At 34.7% G+C, this 22,558-nt stretch overlaps 1 protein-coding gene across 1 annotated transcript in view; it reads right to left on the bottom strand.

The window, feature by feature from the left end:
- Positions 1 to 3,742: 3,742 nt before the first annotated feature.
- Positions 3,743 to 22,558, bottom strand: part of LOC145259071 (replication protein A 32 kDa subunit-like) — a 73,916-nt gene continuing 55,100 nt past the window's right edge. Inside the window, exons 6-10 of the mRNA XM_080116699.1 lie at positions 14,775 to 14,888; positions 10,668 to 10,868; positions 6,035 to 6,118; positions 5,727 to 5,821; positions 3,743 to 4,114 (exon numbers count right to left, since the gene is read on the bottom strand). Of these exons, the coding sequence (XP_079972825.1) occupies positions 4,033 to 4,114; positions 5,727 to 5,821; positions 6,035 to 6,118; positions 10,668 to 10,868; positions 14,775 to 14,888 (576 nt within the window). The 3' untranslated portion in view covers positions 3,743 to 4,032. The remainder of the gene's footprint in view (positions 4,115 to 5,726; positions 5,822 to 6,034; positions 6,119 to 10,667; positions 10,869 to 14,774; positions 14,889 to 22,558) is intronic.

Raw genomic sequence — 22,558 nt, 5'->3', positions numbered from 1 at the left:
CGACATAAAAAGCCTTTCGTGGACATACACAAACGCACGCGCACATTTTGCCTTTTATAGATTAGGCTAGCGAGGGTGCCCAAGTGTGAAATAAGAATAAAAAACAAATTTGGCAGGGAGGTAGGCTCGAACCTGAAGCCTTGAGGCAAATAGCCTGACAACTTACCACGACGCTACATGAACAGAGAAGCAAGGAAAGGTAAAATTAAACGTTTAAAAAAGCAGGTGGTTAAACAAACGTGAACGTGTGGTTTTCGAGGTCAAACATCACGGCATAGTAGTAGAGAAAACGAAATCACAAATTTTGTAATAAAAAATACAGACGACGTCGTTTCGTAAATCAGACATATAATCTAGACAGTATATAAAAAGTTCTAAGATTTAGTGACCCCCCCCCCTCCATCAAGACTTTTGTGGACATACAAAAATAATTCACACATACACACATTTTCACTTTTATATTAAAGACTAGCATTTTGGATGCGTATGTTGCGCATAAAAAAAGCGGTCAATTTTTTTTTAAAATTTGACTCCTTAAAATTTATTCTTTTGGGCTCAAATTAAGGTATTAAGTTTGATCCATGTCCAAGAAACCTATAGCTAAAATTTCAAGTGTTTAGACCCAAAATTCTCGGAGGAGTTTGGTAGAGTTCTCAAAAGTCAAATCGTTGAACTTTGACCCCTTAATGGCTAAATTTCTGGCCGAAAACCGATCACATAGATTTTCCCAAATCTCAGTACCCTGTATATCAAATTTCGAGTCTATAAACTGAAAATTGACAGAGTTATTGTGTAGGAAAATGTACACACACACAGACACGTTCACTTTTATAGATTAAACAAAAATATATACATACTAGCATGGGTGCCCGGTGTTGCCCGGGCGTTTGGAGGTGTATGCTGAGCAAAAAAAAAAAAAAAAGTCAATTTTTTAAAATTTTACCCCATAACATTTGTTTTGGGCTCAAATCAAATTATTAAGTTAGATCCATCTCCAAGGAATCTATATCTAAAATTTTAAGTGTTTAGACCGAAAATTGTTGGAGGAGTTTGGTAAAGTTCTCAAAGGTCAAATCGTTGAAGTTTGACCTCTTAAAAGCCAAATTTTTGGCCGAAAACTGATCACATAGATTTTCCCAAATCTCAGTACCCTGTATATCAAATTTCGAGTCTGTAGACTTAAAATTGACAAAGTTATTGCGTAGGGAAATGTACACACACACACAGACATGCTCACTTTTATAGATATATAGATGGACATATTAAACAAAAATATATACGTATACATAAATAAATATGGAAACAATTTTGTGTTTACTATAAACTTTTTACACAAATATTACACAAGTATAAATCATGTAGAATATCTGCATGAATATAATTACACGTAATAGTTAACTAAAGATGATCATCCCATAAGAAAACTGAAAAAACTAATAAAGAATTAATTAAAATGAATGTTTAAAAGAATATGCAAATTAGCTACATCTTTTGCAGATGAATCCAATTCTACGACCCATATATAACAAAGTTGTATTTTCTTTTTAAATAAATAGAAAAGAGGGTTTTTAATATGAATATCAATACACACAAAAGAAAAACGAATTTATAGGAGTATAGATTATTTTACTTATAAAACAGTAATCTACAGACATGTAGGTTTCAAGGTGCAACCTCTCATCAGCATAATTTAACTGTTTCCAGGAATTGAATCTTAAATGTTTTATAGTCTAGTGTGTTAATGGTATTTGCATACATATAAAAAAAAAAACACTGGCAGTTTTCTAAGAAATTAAGATCTTCAACGTTGAAGATGTTATTAACCGTGCTATCGCTTAAAAAAAATCAACAAAAAGCGATAGGAGCCTTCTATCAGGTCTGAAAATGACACAATGTTCAACGAGTGAGATCAGAGATGCGCCACTGTATAACATGCTCTCTACAAATCCAAGTTATGACAACAGAATCATTGCCATCACCCTCAAAATGCATCGCTAGATTGTAATGAACAACAGGGATGTGTCCAAGATTATGGTCTTTGGTGTGGTTTCAAGTGAGGGCCACATCATGCCACCTAACATCTTACAAGGTCGGCTTGAAAGTCAACACCAAAGTGTACCTGGATGTGCTGAAGAGTGTGGTGATCCCCTGGTGCAATCAGGTGGCCGCTGGCAAACCCTGGGGGTGGGAGCAGGACTCAGCACTGGCCCACAAGTCCAAAGAAACCCAGGCTTGGCATCAGAAAGAGTGCTACAACTTTGTACCTTTTCTCACTTCCCCCCCCTCCTGTAATTGAGGTCGAAGGCTGCTACATTGAATAGATATCAGCTCTACTACATAATCACTTGGCATTCGGGCCAAGATCAAAGTGTAGTATCTGTTCCGGCAGATGCTGCACTTAAGATAATTTGTACCAGTCAATGGAGAGGAAACTCTCTATACTGGGACAATTATTATTTTTGGTAACCAGAGTGCCCCCTTTTTTGCCTACTTTTAGGGGAGCTGGTTTTTACCTCACATTAAAAACGGCCTTGTGCCTAATTTGCTCAGTGGGGGAGCAAATAAATACCATCTGTTCCGGCAGATACTGCAAGCTATGACTAGCTATGACTAGCAAAGACCAGATGTGGGGGCAACCCCACATGCCTGACCTTTAACCAGCTCCCATTTCCCACCTCTCGGGAGTTGGTCCCCTTTTTCCCCTCCCCCTCCCTTCACTCCTCACATTAAAAATCGGCCTTGTGCCTAATTTGCTCAGTGGGGGAGCAAATAAATACCATCTGTTCCGGCAGATACTGCAGCTATGACTAGCTATGACTAGCAAAGACCAGATGTGGGGGCAACCCCACATGCCTGACCTTTAACCAGCTCCCTTTTCCCACCTCTCGGGAGCTGGTCCCCTTTTTCCCTTCCCCCTCCCTTCACTCCTCACATTAAAAATCGGCCTTGTGCCTAATTTGCTCGGTGGGGGAGCAAATAAATACCATCTGTTCCGGCAGATACTGCAAGCTATGACTAGCAAAGACCAGATGTGGGGGCAACCCCACATGCCTGACCTTTAACCAGCTCCCATTTCCCACCTCTCGGGAGCTGGTCCCCATTTTCCCTTCCCCCTCCCTTCACTCCTCACATTAAAAATTGGCCTTGTGCCTAATTTGCTCGGTGGGGGAGCAAATAAATACCATCTGTTCCGCCAGATACTGCAAGCTATGACTAGCAAAGACCAGATGTGGGGGCAACCCCACATGCCTGACCTTTAACCAGCTCCCATTTCCCACCTCTCGGGAGCTGGTCCCCTTTTTCCCTTTCCCCTCCCTTTCACTCCTCACATTAAAAATCGGCCTTGTGCCTAGTTTGCTCGGTGGGGGAGCAAACAAATACCATCTGTACTTCAGATGCTGCACTTCCATTTCTTGTTCTCTTTCGGTGGAGGAGAAATCCTTCACGACTGAGACAATTTTTATTTTTGTACCTTTTCTCCACATTAAAAAACGACCCTGGTGTCTAACTCTGTCCCGTGGGGAGGCATAGTAAATAGGTACATAATCAAGTTACCTGAACTGATTTTTTTTTTTTTTTTTTTTTTAGAAAACTTTTCAAATAAAGCTGTACTCTTGTTTATTTTTAGGGCGACAACTTTGTTTCACCTGTGATCAACCTCCTTAAGACGAGTCTCAGCATTGCTTAACTTTAGTCATCTACCGTGATTATGACATGTGAATAAATGAAAACTGACACTAAATGAAAAGAATTTTTTTTATTATTTTTATTCTTCAAAAAAATTTTTTTTATGTTTTAAATCCTGCCATTTTGTTCTTCAAGTCTGCAAAGATTTGATGCGTACAAAATCTTTGGCATCCGCTGACACAAAGAATTCAAGTTGGCCGTAAATGGATTATTTTAGTTGTGAGATGACGTAAAAATGTGGTGGAAACTAAAAGGAAGTAATAACAAATCGGAAAGAAAAGTAAACAAATGGATCGTGGATAGGGTGGAGGACTTTGTTGTTGGGGTTTTCTATTCTTCTGGTATTTAACCATCGGTTGCTTTGAAGTGTGTCTCGTCAATTGTTGAGTAAATGTGACCCTCGGCACTCAAAAAGTCTATCACATCTCTGAAATGTACAGAAAGAAAAAAATTATTCATAAAAAAGTTTTAATATTTTGAATTTTTTTGAATTTAAAAAAAAAAAGAAAAAAAAAGTAAAATAATTTTTATCTAGAAAACAAAAATGAAATATAAATAAAAACAAAATATAGTATCCAGCATTTTTACGAAGGAATTAAATGAAATCGGAAATAACAATGGTAAAAAAAAAAAAAAAAAAAATCTTTGAGGACTATCAGATGAAATATTTAACTTGATTTTTTGACGTATAAATCGGATGTGCTGCTTTGATAAGAAACAAGTGAAGCATGCATGGTTCCCCATGAGTGCATATCGAACGAGGCATAAAAAAAAAAAACTGTTCAACATTTGCCCCCATCCCCCATTTAGCCCCAAAAGTACTCAGGAGACATCAAATCCTGGTGAAAATGAACAAACAGTGCAGTTTCAAGCCTTAACATATGTAAATTTGAGTTCTGCACCATGCAAAAAAAAAAAAAAAAAAAAAAAAAAAAGAAATGACTAAGTCCATCGTTTGCCTACCCCCCCTCCCCTATTTAGCCCCAAAAGTCTCCAAGGCTTTAACATATTTAAATTTGAGTTCAACATTATGCAAAAATGCTAAATAGACATACACAGAAAATTTTGGAGAGATATGGTAACAAGTCTCAAAATTGGAGTGTTTTTATTAGCCCTAAGAGACCCTGGGGGGCACACCCAAGTTAGTTATAACTTTTCAGAAAGTTTTATAAAAATCCAAGGCAACCATTTTTTTTTTTTTAATAAGCACAAAAGTGTCAATTTTAGCCATTTGAACCCAAAAAGTACCCCAAGGGGGGCAACCAGTTTTCCCAGAAAATCCATTCTGTCACATTTTTACTCATATCATGTTTAATGTTTGTGCAAAATTTCAAAAAATTCCAAGGCGTAGTTATTGAGAAAAGTATGGACAGACGAATGGACAACGGTGAATTTACAGGTCCACCCTCCTTTTGTTGGGGGATCAAAAAGAAAAAAAAGGAAAAAAAAGAAGAAAAAAAAACTAATGAAAAAGAAAAAAAACGACAGAAACGAAAAAAGAAAGAAAAGAGAAAAGAAAAGAAAAAGATCATCATCATCATCATCATATCGTATAAATCTGAAGATTCTACTGTTGGCATTGGTTTCCCCAATATTTTTGGGATCAGAATTCTTTCTGGAAAGACATCAGAGGGACCACAAGAAGGTTATCGACATCCTAAGTGAAAATGATTTTTTGTTGAATGAACTGGATTCAAACTTGGAACACCCAGGTTGTCAGTTCGTGTCATTAACCACTTGACCACCATAAACAAAAATGAAAGTAAAAAAGAATGTGTTGTGCAGTGGTTTTGTGTTGACAAGAATAAAAAAAGATAAAGAAAAAGATAAAGAAAGAAAAAAAAGGAAATATGTGTTAATAGGAAAAATGAAGTGGTTTTATGGGTACGTAAAAGAAAAGAGAAATGAAAATAAAAAAGGAGAAAGAAAAAAGAAAAGGAAAAAAGAAAAAGACAAGGAAAGCGAGAAAAGAAAAAAAAAAAAGAAAGAGAGAGAGGGAGACCAGAAAAAGAGAGAGAGAGAGAGAAGTCATAAATTACCTGATAGACGATTCTGGAACTCCGCGAAGTTGTCTAATGATGGTGGAAATATCACAGCCTTCATCGTTCATTGAGGATTTGATGATCTGATGGACCTGAAAAATTAAGCCAAGTTTGGTCACATTGGAGGGAGAAAAAGAAGAGGAGCAAAAAGATTAATGAAGAAGAGAGGAGGAGGCGGAAGAAGAGGAGAAGCAAAGTCAAAGGTTATTTTTAACGGCAAGGTGTGGGTGTCATGTGTCTTGAATGGATCTCATGTTTGGAAAAAGTTAATAAAACGTTTCTTAAAAAACAAGTCCCACTCTCACCTGATTATGTAATTTTCCGAGGCCAGGAATTCCAAAAGAAGATGATGTTTCATAATCATTATTGTTCATGTTTGGTTTGTCGTTCTGAAAAAAAAAAAAAATTTTTAAATATTAGAAAATAAAAGAAAAATCAAATAAAATTTTTTTTTTTTTAAATAATAAACAAGAAACAGAAAGAAAAAAAAAAAACATTGCAATTTTACACAAATACTCCTGTTGATTCTCTATTTGACAAATTGATTTTGCTGTTTTGTTCTTTTTTTTTTATATCAAAACTCTTATTAAAAAGCATTTTTTTTCAGTAGAAATAATAAAAAAATATATAATAAAATAATAAATAAAACAAGTTCCTAGATAAAAGAAAAAAAAAATGTTTGCTTTTTTTTATTTGGTAAAAATTTACTATTAAAATTTTTTTTTTTTTACAATTTTAAAAAAGAAAATGACCATTAAAAGTAAATATATTAACAGATTAATTCCCAAATCTCAGCCTATCAGTATGAAAAAAAATAAAATAAATAAAAACATTTATTTTTCTGCAATGATGTTTAGTAAAAAAAAAAAATAAAAATAAAAAACAGCATGCCAGTAAACTGATCAACAACGAATAACAGCTTAAATGATGTTCTGTTTATTAAGTAGTAAAAACGTAAAAACACTAAAATCGTCAACTGAATTATCTCCCCTTTGCAGATTGGCTATTTATTTTTTTAAATGGAAACCACTCAAGACAAGGCATGAAACCACTTAATGTAAGGAGCTAACAAGAACAAAAGATGATTATCACAAAGACAGGAGAAGATAATTGTGATCTTAGTCTTGAAAAGACCAAGGCTATAAGTAAAAGGAAAACACTTAGCAAGGAAAGAGTTTTATGAGCATAAATAATCAATTTATCTACCAGTTACAACAAGCGTTAAAAATCTCTTCGGTGTATAACCGTCTACCTATCATACTTGAGCTTTTGGGCCATAATAAGATGTGACTCGTTTGTGTAAAAACAAAAAAAAATGTCTGCAGTTTTTGGAAAGAAACTGTATTATAATGAAGTATTAAAACAGCAAATTGATAGAGACTAGTAGACTAACGAATCAAACAAGCTTGAACAAAGGAAGCAGGGAACAGATCAGACAATTCTGAAGAAAACATGCCATGACAGTATTTATAGAAAATACTGAGATTAGCAACGTCACAAGCTAGAAGGTTCCAAAGGAACGGTCAATTTGAAACTACAAAAGGGAGATAACTCAATTGACATAGCAGTACATGTGCAGTTTAATCAAGACATTAAAAAATGAAGATATCAAAAAAAAAAAAAAAGGTTATATTGTACGCATCTGTTATGGAATGAAGTTCTGAAAAAAAAAAAAAAAATTTCACTTAATTTCATCAAATTTTTTTTTTTACAGCAAAAAAACAATTTGTTATAATACCAATCAAAAGATAGCTATGTTTGGATTTTCAAGAAGAAAAGCTAGTATTTAAGATGGCGCTTTAAACTGAGTTATCTCCCCATAGTGTTCTAAAAATCCAAACATGACCACCTTCAGCACGCAAAAAAAAAAAAAAAAAACCTACTTGATCAAATTAAATGAAATTTTTTTTCAGATAACCTCTGTTGAAAACGGATACGTACACTATAACCTTTTTTTTTTCTCCTCAATATTTTCATTTTTTAATGTCTTGATCAAACTGTACAAGTACTGACATAGCTGATCGCACTTTTTTCCAAGAATCCCATTAACATTGACAAGACCTTTATGCTGTGTTAGTCAAATAGTCAAATTTTATGAGTATTCAAGTAGTGACTGTCTCACCTGCCATTTTGAAAAAAAAAAGAAAAAGAAAAAAAAAGTGGGGTATGGTGGGGGGTAAAAACAAGGGAGATAACTGAATAATTGAAAACTTGCTTTATATTGTAATGCCTACGAATTCCCATTAATCACTCAAAATTAATTTATCTAAAATAAAACTACTTGATGAATTTACATAATTTTTGGAATATTTATTTTTGTTTTTAATATAAGGACAATATAGACAAGAATCAAAATCATTTTAATATCTAATCAGCGAAATTAGGGACAGCAGTGGGAAATGGCACAAACCAAACAAAGATAAAATCCCCAACCGGGAGGGGAGGGGACACACACAACTCTTTTCCCCTCTTTAACAATTTCCCAACAAGGGTAGGTCCTTCCAGTGTGTATATGGAAGGGGAGGGGGTCATAGTTATTACTACCATAAGCAAAGTAGAAAGTGGACCCTTGTAACTCTTTATTTTGTCTTTTAGCCGTTGCATTCTAAATGAGCGATATTTCTAATAAAGGGGAAAGAATTGCAGTTTTCTGGGTCGGAATCTATACATCTCACACTTATTGTTTAAGTTTTGACCTTGAAATTATTTTTTTAGCTCATTGTATTGAGCAATTTCTATAAAAAAAAAAAATTTGGTGATTCTTTGTTATAAGACCGAAAATCAAAATATTGAATTTTAAGTTAAACCAATAATTGTCATGTTGCAGTAATAAATATATCAAAAAAAAAAAAAAAAAAAAAAAAAAGAAAGAAAAGAAACAATTAATTATTAATGAGGATACAGTGGCCCTAGGATATGGTTTTTTCAGTTTACAATGTAAAGTACAATGTTTTTTCCGGCCCCTGGTTACAGTATTTACCCCCGCCTTACGGTGTCATTTATGTTATTTGATTATATACATGTGCATGCACTTAAGGGAACAGCGAGGTTGGTTTCAATAAAAAAGCAGGGCAATGTTGGCAGCTGGTTTGGCTGCCCCATACCCGGCATTACAATCTTCAAAGGAAGAAAAATAAAAAAAATTAAAAAAAAAAAAAAAAAAAAAAAAAAATCAACAGAGCCACAATCGTCAGCATAGGTCAGTACATAATAAGTTCCTGTAATCCAAAGCTGATGAAAATTAAAGACCATTATGAGAACCGAGCAAGTAGTACATCTATAACACAACTTGCCACTCATTTTGGAAAGGATTGCCTTACAAATGATGCTGAGAACCCAAACAAGCCTGCCACTGACATAGCCCAGAAAAGTCGGAAAAAATACACTAGCCAGTTCCATAGTGTTAAAACAGAAGAATGGGCCAACCATAAACGGGCAAAATACCTACCGACTGAAATATCCCAAGAATATATCGATAGGGATGGTTCCCTGGACTGGCTCAAAAGAGGATCCCTCCATTACGACCAAGAGAGGTTCATATTGGCTGCACAAGACCAGGGCCTCATGACGAACGCATTCAAAAAGATGAGTGGTCTAAGCAACAATAATAAATGCAGGTTCTGTAGCACTGAGGTTGAGAGTGTGGGCCACCTGATTTCTAGTTGCAAAGTCCTACTTGGAGATGGTTATTATACAGATCGCCATAACGGAGTTTGCAAATATCTTCACTGGAAGATATGTAAGAAACTCAACATTCAGTGTAGTAAAAAATCCTGGGAACATATACCCGAACGAACAGTTGGGAATGACAACTACACCATTCACTATGACTACATAATCCCGACTGGTACATATCTTGAAAACGCAGCTGTTAAACCAGATATAGTGATTTGGGACAGAGCAAACAAAAAAGCGACCATAATAGAGGTCAGTGTACCCAATGATACAGGGCTTAACAGAGCTGAGAGGGAGGGAAAAAATAACAAAGTATCAAGGACTTATGTATGATATGAAACGAAATTGGAAATTAAAAGACGTTTCAATTATACCAGTCATCATAGGAGCAACTGGGCTTATGAAAAAGAACTTTAAAAAGTACATAGCAAGCATACCCGGTGAACCAAGTGCAAGTGAAATACAAACGCTTGCACTGAAAGGGACGGCTAGAATCCTGAAAAGATCTCTTGGTTGGACTCACTAAAATAGGGGTAAATGTCAGACATCTGGTTGGATGTCCCACCCCCTAGAAGAAAAGGTTTAAGAAAAATGAAAAAAAAAAAAAGAGACAAATATTGTATTTTGTTACTAATTTTTAACGCCATAGCTCGGGGTTCTACTGTAAATAGAAATTCACTGGCCTTAATAGAACGAGGGGAGGGAGGTGACAAATTTAAAAAAAAAAAAAAAAAGGGCGGAAAATTCACATTTATCGAAGGTTCTATAAAATTAAGTAGAAATCTGCAAAAAAAAACAGATCAAAAGCAGAAAAGAGGACTTGCATACATGAGGCTGCATAAATATTGATAACAATTTGTTGTCTTGAATAAAAAAAAGGGAGGGGGGGTACAACCAGAAAATTCACATCCATGGAAAGCTTTATAAATTTAAAGGGAAATTTGCTTTCCTGGATAAAAAGCAAAGAACTCACATCCTTCAATATCAACAGTAGCAGCAAAATCCGACCCGTACACAGTAGAGATCCCCAGATGCCAGAAAGCCTTCTATTCTAATAGTTTCTTCCCTAGAGCTGCTAGACTTTGGAATCTCCTTCAAATTCCTGCTTCCCTGACTGTACTGACATGCAGAAGTTCAAGTATAATGTAAACAGACATCTTGCTGCCCAACTCCCTTCATAGTAAGTATCCCTGCAAATTATGTCCCAGATGCCTTCTACATCAAAGTGGCACTGTGAAAACGCAAAAAAAAAAAAACACTTACCGTGTCTGCAGCTGCTGCGAATACCATATGACTGTAGATAATTTCCAGAAGGTGGGTCGTCAGTTCGTTCATATCTGTCAACGGAAAAACCTTACCAGCCACAACACAGCGTTGGCCACCAAATGATCGGATTTTGCCACACGCTCGGATGTAAGTCTTTTCTGGCAACGGCTTTATCTTCTCATCCTCATTCATTTGGCCCTGAAATATATAAAAATATGCTAATTTGTTTTTTTTTTACCTTTGGTCTCAATTTTGACCGCATAACATTTATTTTTTTGGGTTCAAATCAAATTAAAAAGTTTGATCCATGTCCAAGTAACCTACATCTAAAATTTCAAGTGTTTAGACCCAAAATTGTCAGGAGTTTGGTAGAGGTCAAATCTTTGGCCTTTGACCCTTCAACAGCCAAATTTCTGGCTGAAAACTGATTAAAAAGATTTTATCAAATCTCAATACCCCTTATCTCAAATCTTGAGTCTGTAGATTAAAAAATGACAGAGTAGTTTAGTAGGAAAATGTACACACACAATTTCACTTTTATAGATATACTAAACTAACCGTGACCCGTTAAGTCAGTATGTTATATTAGCTATGGAATTAATGTATGAGCGTGACACTTGCGACGTAAAGAAAAATAGTTTTTTGCGATATAACAGAAACATTTCTCTGAAAGTATATTAAAATGAAAAAAGAATATAGATATATTTCTATGAGTCATTCTGTTATAATTGTTTATTTTTGGAAAAAAAAAAAAAACTTACAGCCATTGATTTATAAGTGGTTTGCCATACTTATAGGTAAATGTGCCCTATTCAAATTTTGATATATCGTTTAATTTAAACGTGAAAAAAAAAAAAATAATTGGGACGCTGAAAACGTACACAGTAAAACAATACGTTGTCAACGGGTCAAAGTTGATTTATTTGTAAGAAAATTGTGACAGTATACTTGTAATACAGAATAGTTGCAAAACATCGTCACCCTTCCCATATTAAATAATAATTTCTAAATAATAACGTTAATATTTCAGTGCGCAGGTCAAATTCTGCAAAAGTAGCGATTTGTATTTATTTGCTTATGCTGTTATGGGTTTAGGTTTATGTACACATGCGCAACCGGAAGTCGTAAACCGGAAAGTGGGTTACAACACTTGTTACAAGGTCATTTGAGTTTTATAATTATATAGATTAATTAAAAATAGATTAATTAAAAATATTAAAATAAAACCATTACAAAAAAGAAACATTTCAAAGTAAAAGCATTTTCTTTTTTGAAATTAAACTGGAATTATGTAAACATTAATCAAAAGGGACTGTTCCTTGCTAGAAACCAGCAACAGCGTTCGTGCATTTTCAAGGCCTTCTCCAGACAAAATTCAAGTTTTAAAAACAAAATTTGATATACAAAGAACTAGGGGGGGGGGGCACTCGACTTTGCCCAGGCATTAAATGTTTAAAGAAGGTGGGCTCCCTTTACCGTGCTAGAAAGTTACTTATGCCTGAAAGTATCCTGTACCTCTATAAAATCACCATTCACCCATGTACGGAGTACTGTGGTCACATTTGGGATGTTGGGATGGTGCATCTGTTACTTTTCTCTCACTCCTTGACAGGGTACAAAAGAGAGTCGCCAACCTGATAGGTCCTGAACTGTCATCTAGGCTTTAACCTCTGTCCCATCGACGAAATGTTGCATCTCCCTGCCTGTTCTACAAGTATTTTAATGGTGGATGCTCTGACGAATTACAAGCACTTGTATCCCCTCAATGTAAATACCTCTGACAAACCTGACAAGAAGCTAAATCCCACCCCCTACACAGTAGAGATCCCTAGGTGTAAGAAAGCCTTCTACTACAATAGTTTCTTCCCCCAGAACTGCTAGACTTTGGAACTCATTCCGGGATTCTGCTTTCCCAACTGTACTGACATGCAGAAGTTCAAGTATAATGTGAACAGAAATCTAGCTGCTTAACTCCTTACATAATATCTTTGCAACTCATGATAGTAGCCTCTACATCAAAGTGGCACTATGCCTTGTTTGGGGTGAAAATTGAATAATAAAAAAACAAAATTTATATATATAATCTAGCACATAAAGTTGTCTTGTCAGACCTTTTGTAAAATATACTTTAATATATTTTAATTCATGCAGATTTTGTATTTATTATTACAGAGCCAATTCTCCATTGAATATTATATTGTACCTAATATATAGTAGTGATTTCCAAAGATTTGAAAAAAAAAAAAAAAAAAAAAAAAAAAAAAAGAAACTTGGGTGCCATCAGCTAGAATCAAAACCAAATCATCTAATGCTCCAACAGTGTTCTCTATAGTTTGAGCTATCGAGAGATAAAGATTTAAAATTAAACCATTTCACGCTACCTTTAAATTTGCGCAGGCATAAAAGTAATCGGAATGTGTTAGCAAGTAAAAATGAACATTTTGCATTTCAACTTGCCGACTTATGTCTGTACGGGTTATTCATCCATCCAAACAAAGATTTTACTCGTTATAAACCATCCTGATTACTTTTAATTCCAGTGTTATGTGACCAGTAGTTTAAAAATTTATCTGTTAAATATTTCAGATACATACACTATATATAGGTAGGTTGTTGTTATTATCTTAATTATACTAATATTTTCTCGATTAATTAACGGGCCATATAATTCTATGTATGTACGTTGTGTTTGTAAAACGGACTGTTGTCCTCATGTTTAATCTCTCTCTTAACATGGCGACATGCCTGTTCCTGCTATCTACTTCCTGGAGCTCCTTCAACCATCTTGTGGAGCCGGACGTGTTTTAAGGAAGATGCTTCACAAGAAGACCAATTGTTGTAGGATTCTATATATTTTATTCACTCCCAGGTATTCGCCACAGCAGAAGGGTATGATCGATGGGCTCTCAGCTTGTGGGATTTTCTATGTCTACGTTCTGAGGAGAGACCCGTTTAGTCCATCCGTCTTTCTCGGTATCTCTAACCCAACTCACTAAGCTTAATTGAGCTTATTCAAAACAGAACACCTGACACATCAGATACTTCTAGTGCAAACTTGACTGGTCACAAAGTTTGATAACCTGCCAAAACATGTCACCATTCCAATCTCTGTTGTCCACTCATCACTAGGTAGATAGATAATTAGATAGATAGATAACAGACAATTAATGCTTCTACATGGCCATTATCTAACACATCTGCCACTTTATTTATAGAAATTAAGCTACAAGGCCATAGGAAGTGAAAAGCGTTCAAATTTAGCGGTGTCAATCAAAAAGTTGACTTGCTAAGTGAATGCAGAAATGAACGTTGGCCAGTTTAGCTTTCCGCCGTTTCATTTATTTGTTTATCCACGATGGTGGGGGAAACCAACTCCCCATAAAAAGGGATTGTCCAAATAAATAGCAATTGCCCGATATGAGGGGGTTTCCCCTCACATTGATCAAAGCTAATTGCTTTCTGGACGTCCCAGCACGAAAGGCCGGGAAGCTGCCTTCGCTTTAGATTCAGTTTCGCTTTTATACAAAAAAGCCGAACAAACACGCGAGAGGAAGGAATAGCGTGAATTTTATAAAAGGCAATCAAAATAAATCTACAGACGATGTCCCTTTGCAAATCGTAGATATTATAATCTAGGGAGTATATAAAAAATTCTAAAACATAGTACCCCAACCCCTCCACGTGAACCCTGGCGGAAAAAAACTGCTGGACATACAAAAACGCGCGCTACTTTTGCCTTTATATATAACGGTTAAGGCACCGGACTGTGGTAAACATGGTCTGAGGTTCGATCCCTAGAAACAGTTTAACTACGCTGATGAGAGGTAAAGACCTTGAAACACGCGTGTACGTAGATTACTGTTTTAAAAAATAATAAATAAATAAAAATGATATATACGTCCAAATTAAAAAGGGCGACTTTCTAAGTAAAATAAAAAAATAAAAAAATGAGCTCCGAGGCGAAGCCAATATTAACCGTATGTATCGCTTGAAAAATAACAACAAAATATATATATATATATATATATATATATACTAGTTTAAGTTATAAGTTTTTTAAGTGCTTTGGACTTTATGGACACCCTATTTTTAAAGATGACTTACCTCGTTAAGAACAAATTGTTTTATAATCAAGTGAGTGCCGCTGTAATCCTCAATCTCATAGTCAAATCTTGTCGATGATTCTTCGACAGATTTCACCCAACCAATAATCTGAACCTGCAAAAGAATATCAGAAATGGTAAATGTGCAGACAATTGCAAAATGTTTTGTTAGTAATATCGTTGGAGCTGGTGCGATTACAAGTAGATTCCATGAACAAAGCTTTTTTCTTAGAACTGCACGCCTGTGGAATTGTCTTCCGTTTTCCTGCTTTCCGGCTGACTACAATATGGTTGTCTTCAAGTCTAACGTAAATAAGTTCTTGATGAGCCGTTCCATATAAGTTATCAACTTTACCAAATTTTCATTACTAATGATTACTATAATGTCCAATTTCTACTGTACACTCTTTAACCCTTATCCTTGAGTGGCCTCTTGGCCTTGATAATGTGGTGATGCCTATGTAAAAAAAAAAAAAAAAAAGTTAGAAGTACATGGAGTTAGTTCAGGGATGTTCTGACAATACTAGTGTTGGGATGATTAATCAGAATCAGAAAAACCTTAATTTAGGGGGCGGGGGGGCGGACTCGAAAAAGCTAGTGCCTATTTTCTAATGTCAAAAACGATTCTTCTTTTTTTTTTTTTCTTTTTTTTTAATTATTTTATTTTGTTAAAAACAAAATCTTCCATGGCTGGTAGTAATAATAAAATAACAAATATTTATTGATTTTTAAGCTACCAGTAAAACTAAAATGTACAAATCGTCCACCACAAGTGAATTTTTACAGTTGTGAAAATATCTGCAGATATTTAATGTGTTTTTATGGTAATTTGAAATAAATAAAAAAACTCTATTGTTTATATAGAATCAGAATTGGTAACTGAATCGAAATCAGGAAAAATATTGGAATCATCACATCACTAGACATTATTAACCAGCAGAACATTTCCACCGTCAACCAAGAAAAGAGTCTATCAGGCCTATGTATCAGGGCTTTACGTTGTGAGTGAAACATTTCTAAATGGCGACTAAAAATAATAAAACACTTATCCTTTGTTGATTGTGTTTTTTCAATGTCAATCTTCCAAAGCTATTAGTAAAAAATGTCTTTTCAACATTTTTTTTTTTAAACAAAAAGAGCAAATTCAAATTATTTGAATAATGAAAGGTTTAAAAAAATATTTTTTTCTTTTAACGAAGATTGTTTAAAAACATCTGCATTTATTTGAATGTTTGTACCTATAAATTTTAACATATTAAGAATCAAACTTAATTTAAAAAAAAAAAAAATACAGAAAAATGCATATACTTATCACAGAACAAAGATGATATATTCCAAAAATCACGTAGGTTTCGCTCGTAAGTTTTTTTATTTGGCTAGTAAACGAAAATAATTGTCAAAGGTCAGCTAAAAATAATTTTGTCCGTCCCATGTATGTAGTGTGATCACATATGGAAGTGAAAGTTGGTCAGTGAGGGTTGAGGATATGCGTTACATGGAAAGGAACAATACAATGAGAATTCAATTGAGCTGTAATGGGAGTTTTAACGTTAATACTAGCAGGCTGTCCAGCGTTGCCCGATCGTAAAATATGCACAAATATTACATTTTAATTAATACAGAAACCGAGATATGTGCATACGAGTATGTTTTTTCTAAGCAGTTCACTTCTTGTAAGTAAAATAAGTCAAGCATGCAGGTCCTCTTCCACAAGTGAAAAATTTACTTTCACCATGACTAATGTTTGTGCAAAATTTTTAAAAATCCAAGGTGTGGTTATTTAAAAAAGTACAAACAAATAGATGGATGAACGATTTGGAGGCAAATTTACCCTTATAATGGCCCCTAAGGAGGCAACCAGAGTTAACCCAGAAAATCCATTCTGGCAAAAAATTTACTTTCACTATAACTAATGTTTGTGCAAAATTAAAAAAAAAAAAAAAAAAAATCCAAGGTATGGTTAATGAGAAAAGTGCGAACACATGAACGGGAGTGAATTACTAGGCACAATCCCTTCTTTTATTGGGGACAAAAAAATACCCAAGCTGAGAACGAAACCAAAACCAAAAGACAGCGAGTCAAGTCACTGAAGGGTTTTCTTTAAATTTGTCTATTTTTAAGTGACTTTTTAGACACCCGATGAAATAACGATCAGGCCAGCTTGACACGTTCTTTAAAAAGCGTTTTCAAACTTACTTATTCTTAACATAAGGAATCTGCCGTAAACAATTCACGCATGCGCATTTGTAAAAGTTTACAAACAGAGAAAAATCTGATGACCCTACATACCAATTTTTCAATTTTAACCCATTAGCAACCGTTTTTTCAAGATGAAAACCGATTAAAAAGTTTTCCACATGTCTGAATACCCTATATACCAAATTTCAAGTCTGTAGATCAAAAATTCATTTAGTATATAGGCCGAGAAGTGTTATCACACACATTCTCACGTTTTATAGATAGATGATCGCAGAGAAAGATTAAATCTGAACAATATAGGAAGAAGTGTGCAGAACAAGAGATTTTGATTATAGTTTGTAATAAAAAGTCAAGGACAAGGAAGACTGCGACGGTTTGAGAGAATGGATGAAAGTTTTTAAATAGCTGTAGAACAGTTGAAGTAAATGGATCTGTTCAAAACGGAAGGCAAGGAAAACATGGGAGGAATTGATAAGGATGAACCTAAGAGAAAGAAGGATAAATAAAGGCCTGGCCAGAGATTGGCTTGCAAACAAACTTACTGTTAAAACGGACATCAAACATAACAATTTGTATTGATTTGCAATTTTATAAGAAAATTTTTTAAAAATAAGTTTTTATTTTAATTTAAATTTTATAAGAAATATCTATAAATATAAAAGCGAAAATGTATGTATGTATGTGCGTTCGCTTTTTCTGTGTGTCTACAAAAGGCTTCTTTCAGAGAAGCGGTTGGTCGGTTCATAACTTTTTAAAACTTTTTATATCACATACAAATCGTAATATCTCACAGTTAACAACGAAGCTCACCTGTCTATTTAATTTGCTTGATTTCGGGAAGATAAATATTCAATATTTGTCGCTCGCCGCATGTGGGTTAGTCATTTTCCTATAACATTTTTTTTGGGGGAAAAAAAAAAAAAAAAGCGTTCAGCAGTAAATGAAATCCCGCAGTCAAACTTGACCTTATTAAAACGAGCACCTGCTAAATCCAAGTAATTAAATAAATTCAAACGTGTTTCCGTATGCATGTCGCGGTGGAGCAATGGTTAACGTCGCACGGTTTTTTTTTCACAACTTTACCTCAACGGTTCGGTTTTGATCCTCATACTTACTTTTTTTTTAACCCCCCCCCCACACCTCCAAACACCCGGGCAACGCCGGGTACCCCTCGCTAGTATATTATAAAACTGAAATTATTGAAATCAAGATAACAAATGAAATTATTGAAATCAAAATAAAATTTCGATCATAATAAAAAAATATTTCCAAAATAATTGGCTTTGATTTGTGTTAATTTTTATTGTATAATTTTGTTAATTTTTATTGTATTGTTTTGTTAATTTTTATTGTATAGTTTTGTTAATTTTTATTGTATAGTTTTGTTAATTTTTATTGTATAATTTTGTTAATTTTTATTGTATAATTTTGTTAATTTTTATTGTATAATTTTGTTAATTTTTATTGTATAATTTTGTTAATTTTTATTGTATAATTTTATTAATTTTTATTGTATAATTTTATTAATTTTTATTGTATAATTTTGTTAATTTTTATTGTATAGTTTTCAAGAATGTCCTTTTCTTTTATTTCAATTGCTCCACAATAGAAACACTTGAAGAACAGTAAAAGTAAACAAACTGATTTGCCTTGTCTACCTGCCTCATTTTTTGGTCGTTTTAAATGATTTTTATTTAATCTCAAATATTAACTTTCTTTATGGCTTTTAAATTTCCAAACAAGGTGGCTGACATCTTGTTCATTTTTTTTTTTTTGGTCCGGCTAACCTTGTTTTCGACTATCACTGTTTTTTTTTTGTTTGTTTTTAGTGGTGGGGGTCGCTATTGGAGAGTGGAGAGTCCTAACTGGGAAAGGAAGATTTTTTTTTTTTAGAAGGTGGAGAAGGTTATTTTTATTTATAGCAGCCGTCACTACTCTCCCCCGCAAAAAATAAATCATGAGACCAAAAAAATAAATAAATAAACCCAACTTTTCTTGCACGGACGGAACTCCTAATGGCACCCCCTAACCTCCAAAAAGTTTTTGATAAAGAGGCCAACCGGGCCACAGTAGCCATCTTGCTTGGAAATTTCAAAGCCGTAAAGAGACTTATTGGCCATGGTAACATTTATTGTATATTTGAGCTTTATATTTTTTATTTACTCTGAAGAGTTACAAAAAGAACAAAACAATGACAAACAAAAAATTAGGCTAAAAAATTGGGGAGGGGGGGGGTCTATGGTCATCCTCGTCACTTGTACTTTTGCTTGTCTATGCTAATCCTAGCTAAAGTTCTCATCCAATGCAATACCTCAACCACACCGGGGATCATTCTACTTAAGATTCCCAAATCAAATTGGTTTTATATATATACCAGCGAACACACACACATACATTTTCGCTTTTATATTTATAGATGTGTATGTTTTTTTTTTGGATACAATGTAAATATAAAATTTGAATAGAAATAAAAATTATATAATATACTCGTTTGTTTATTTCATTGACATGGAATGCTAAAAAAAAAAGTCTAAACAATAAATACTAGTAGGATCCTCCCAACCCTCTCTAAATGATAGACTGCCCACTGTTTTCCAGCTTGTTGGGGCTGAAAACAAGCAGATCGATCCAAGATCCAAAAAAGAAAAGATCGGGATTTCCTATTGAGGATGGAGAAGGTCATTCACTCAGCTAGCTAAGTACCTAGTCTAAACACTTTTTTTTAGGTGTCTGGGGGCCGGCAAGGTCTGAAATTGTCATGCCTTGGCACTTCTTCGTATGCACAGACTCACAATCTTGATCTATCTTTGGTCAAAGGCCGTGGAATGTATTCTTTTTCTATCACATATGATCTTTACCTTCAGCTGGTGCTTAAAGAAAGGGACCAGATCGTGATCAGCAAAAGATTCAACCTCGCACTTCTCTTGTACTCTAGACATCCAAATCACCATTCTGACCACGGCCAGAATCGCAAGAAACACCATTCATCTCTCTCTGCGTCACGATGGCTCGGCGCTGTAGATGACGTAGGACTTGTCTAACAGGTGAGGCTGCTTGGGATCGATGAGAGCAGTCACCTCGTTGACATACGCCCAGTACCGTCTGAGTTTGCTGCATTTGAAGAATAAGTATTCTGACGTTTCCTCGGCTGGAGTCCTGCAACGGGGACACCTGGAAGACCCCACTAGCCCGGCACTATTCAGTTTAGCATTGAGGGACAACATATTGACCACTTTTTTGAATCAAGGGTATAATAAACCAAAAAGACTTAATTGACAACAGGAAAAGTAATTTTAATTTTTTTTTCTTTATTTCATGAAATAATTTTGAAGATCACACGTTTATTTACATGAAATCTCTAACGCGAAACAGAACTGATCAACTATTTACAGCGTTTTTTCGTTTTGTGTCAGTCATGTACAATTTTAAGGGATTTTCACTCATTTTTGTTTAAAAACATACAAAACCTGCCTGCTGACAATCACATTCACATTCTCTGATCCAGATTTTCGATGTCATTTTTCAGGGACTTTTCAAAGTTTTTCAAGGCCTTCTTCAGATTTTACCTTCCCTGACCCACTTATATTCGGCCAACTAAGCGCGATTAAATGTTATTTTGCCCATTGTAGATGGGTCTAAACTGTGTTTGTTTTACTTTTAAATTTTGAATTTCCAGAATTGTGGATACAAGAGTTAAGTCCCTTTATCACAGAACTACTCAATGTTATTACAATAGAACCCCGGAATACGGCATTAATTTGTTTCGGGGTTGGTGAAATCGCCATATGGTAGGGCCTAAGCAAAATTTTATACAGTACATATTAAAAATTAATAACAAAATACAGTACAGTATATCATACATGTTTGGTTTGGTTGTTTTACGGCATTAAATAACCCTTTTCGGGTTATTTAATGCCAGATCCAGTTACTTTGGAAATAGTATTCATGTCATGTTGCATCCAGTTATTTTGTAGAAGGTTTTTATTCTTCAAGCTTTTTGTATCTTCAATCGCTAGTTTGTAGTGTTTGGTTTGGTTTGGTTGTTTTGTAGTGGATTTTATTGTTTTTGTTCCCTCACCTGCAGAATATGAATGAGTTTTGCAATGGAAGAGGGGGAAAAGGGTTACAGTATTAATGTTTGGTACATTTTAAGTTAGGGAACCAGTCAGGAAGTGGGGGATATAGAAAGAGAAAGGGGAAATGAGAAGAAGGGAAGGGGGGTTGTTTTTGCAGAACATAATTAAGTTTTGCAAAAAGAAGTAGAAAAACAAGAAGTATCAATGTCAGGTGCGTTTCATCTCAGGAAGCCAGCATCTTCAAACAGCCTGATCTGGTAGCACCAGTCATACGCATTTGTACTTGTACTTGAAACGACATTCACCCTGGATGAGTTGAGTCGGCTTCATGAAGATGCACATCTCGTATCGCTGCGGCCTAAGCCCGGCGATCGGAGGCAAGATTCCGAGTGAGCAACAGCCAGTCACGTCTCCAACGAGACAGGCCATAAATGAGCGGGCCCGAAATAAGCTCAGCGTCGGCTTTGATAGTCCCGAGCCACGTTCTTAGCTGGCCACGACACGTTTTTTCCAGCCGGGTAGAGGACATGGGGAGATAGCCTCGTGGATAAAGACCCCTGCATCACAGCGAGAGGCATGGCCGAACCATCGAAGGCGTCGGGCCCGCAGTAGGTCAGTAATTGCCTGGAGATTGCAGCGACGCCGGACTTCTTTGTTGGCGACGAAATCCAAGGCATGTATATAATCAAATAACAAATAACACCGTAAGGCGGGGCAAATACCATAACCAGGAGCCGGAAAAACATTGTATACCACACTGTAACGTCAAAAAAAACATATCCCAGGGTTCTACTGTATACGGAAAACATCAGCATAAAGGGACATAACTCTTGTATCCACAATAATGCAATGCAATTTCAAAACAATGTACGTCGATTTTATTTTCAATATTTAAAAACATTTTAATGGTTTTATATTTTTTATTAATGCTTGAGGAATAATTTAATATTTCAATTTTATTTTTAATATCTCGACAAATCTTTACTGGACATAAAGAATATGACTTGCAAGGCTGTTTCAATACATTTTTCATATTTTCAAGGAGTTTTAAGGTAAGATTAGAAATAAGGCTTTTTTCAAGACAAACATCAAAATTCAAGGATTTTTCAAGTCTGTATGAACCCTGCATGCCAGAAGTTAGGAAGTATGTTAGCTGACTATAACCGAAATATCATGTTCCAAAAATCAACTAAATTCATCCAATAATTTAATTTTTAATCAAGAAAATAAAATTTTATGAGTTTTACCCACCATTTCGAAAAAAAAAAAAAAAAAAAAAACCTAAGAGGTAGCTCAACAATAACTCAAGCTTGCACACTTTATATTGAATTCCCATTAATTTAAAAATGATTTTCTTTATAAAACTAGAACTACTTGATCAATTTAAGTGATTTTCGGAATATATTTTCGTTTTGTTAGGAGTACGTACAGATTTCTAATGTTCCTTTTCAAGAACTTCTCTTGGCTTTTCAAAGTTTTTTTTTAAGACCTTTCCAGACAAAATTCAAGT

The sequence above is a fragment of the Euprymna scolopes genome, chromosome 34 (assembly GCF_053919585.1).
Source record: "Euprymna scolopes isolate OS-2025 chromosome 34, ASM5391958v1, whole genome shotgun sequence".
NCBI lineage: Eukaryota > Metazoa > Mollusca > Cephalopoda > Sepiida > Sepiolidae > Euprymna > Euprymna scolopes.
The sequence above is the reverse complement of the archived record's forward strand: the minus strand, read 5'-3'. Positions and strand labels throughout refer to the sequence as shown.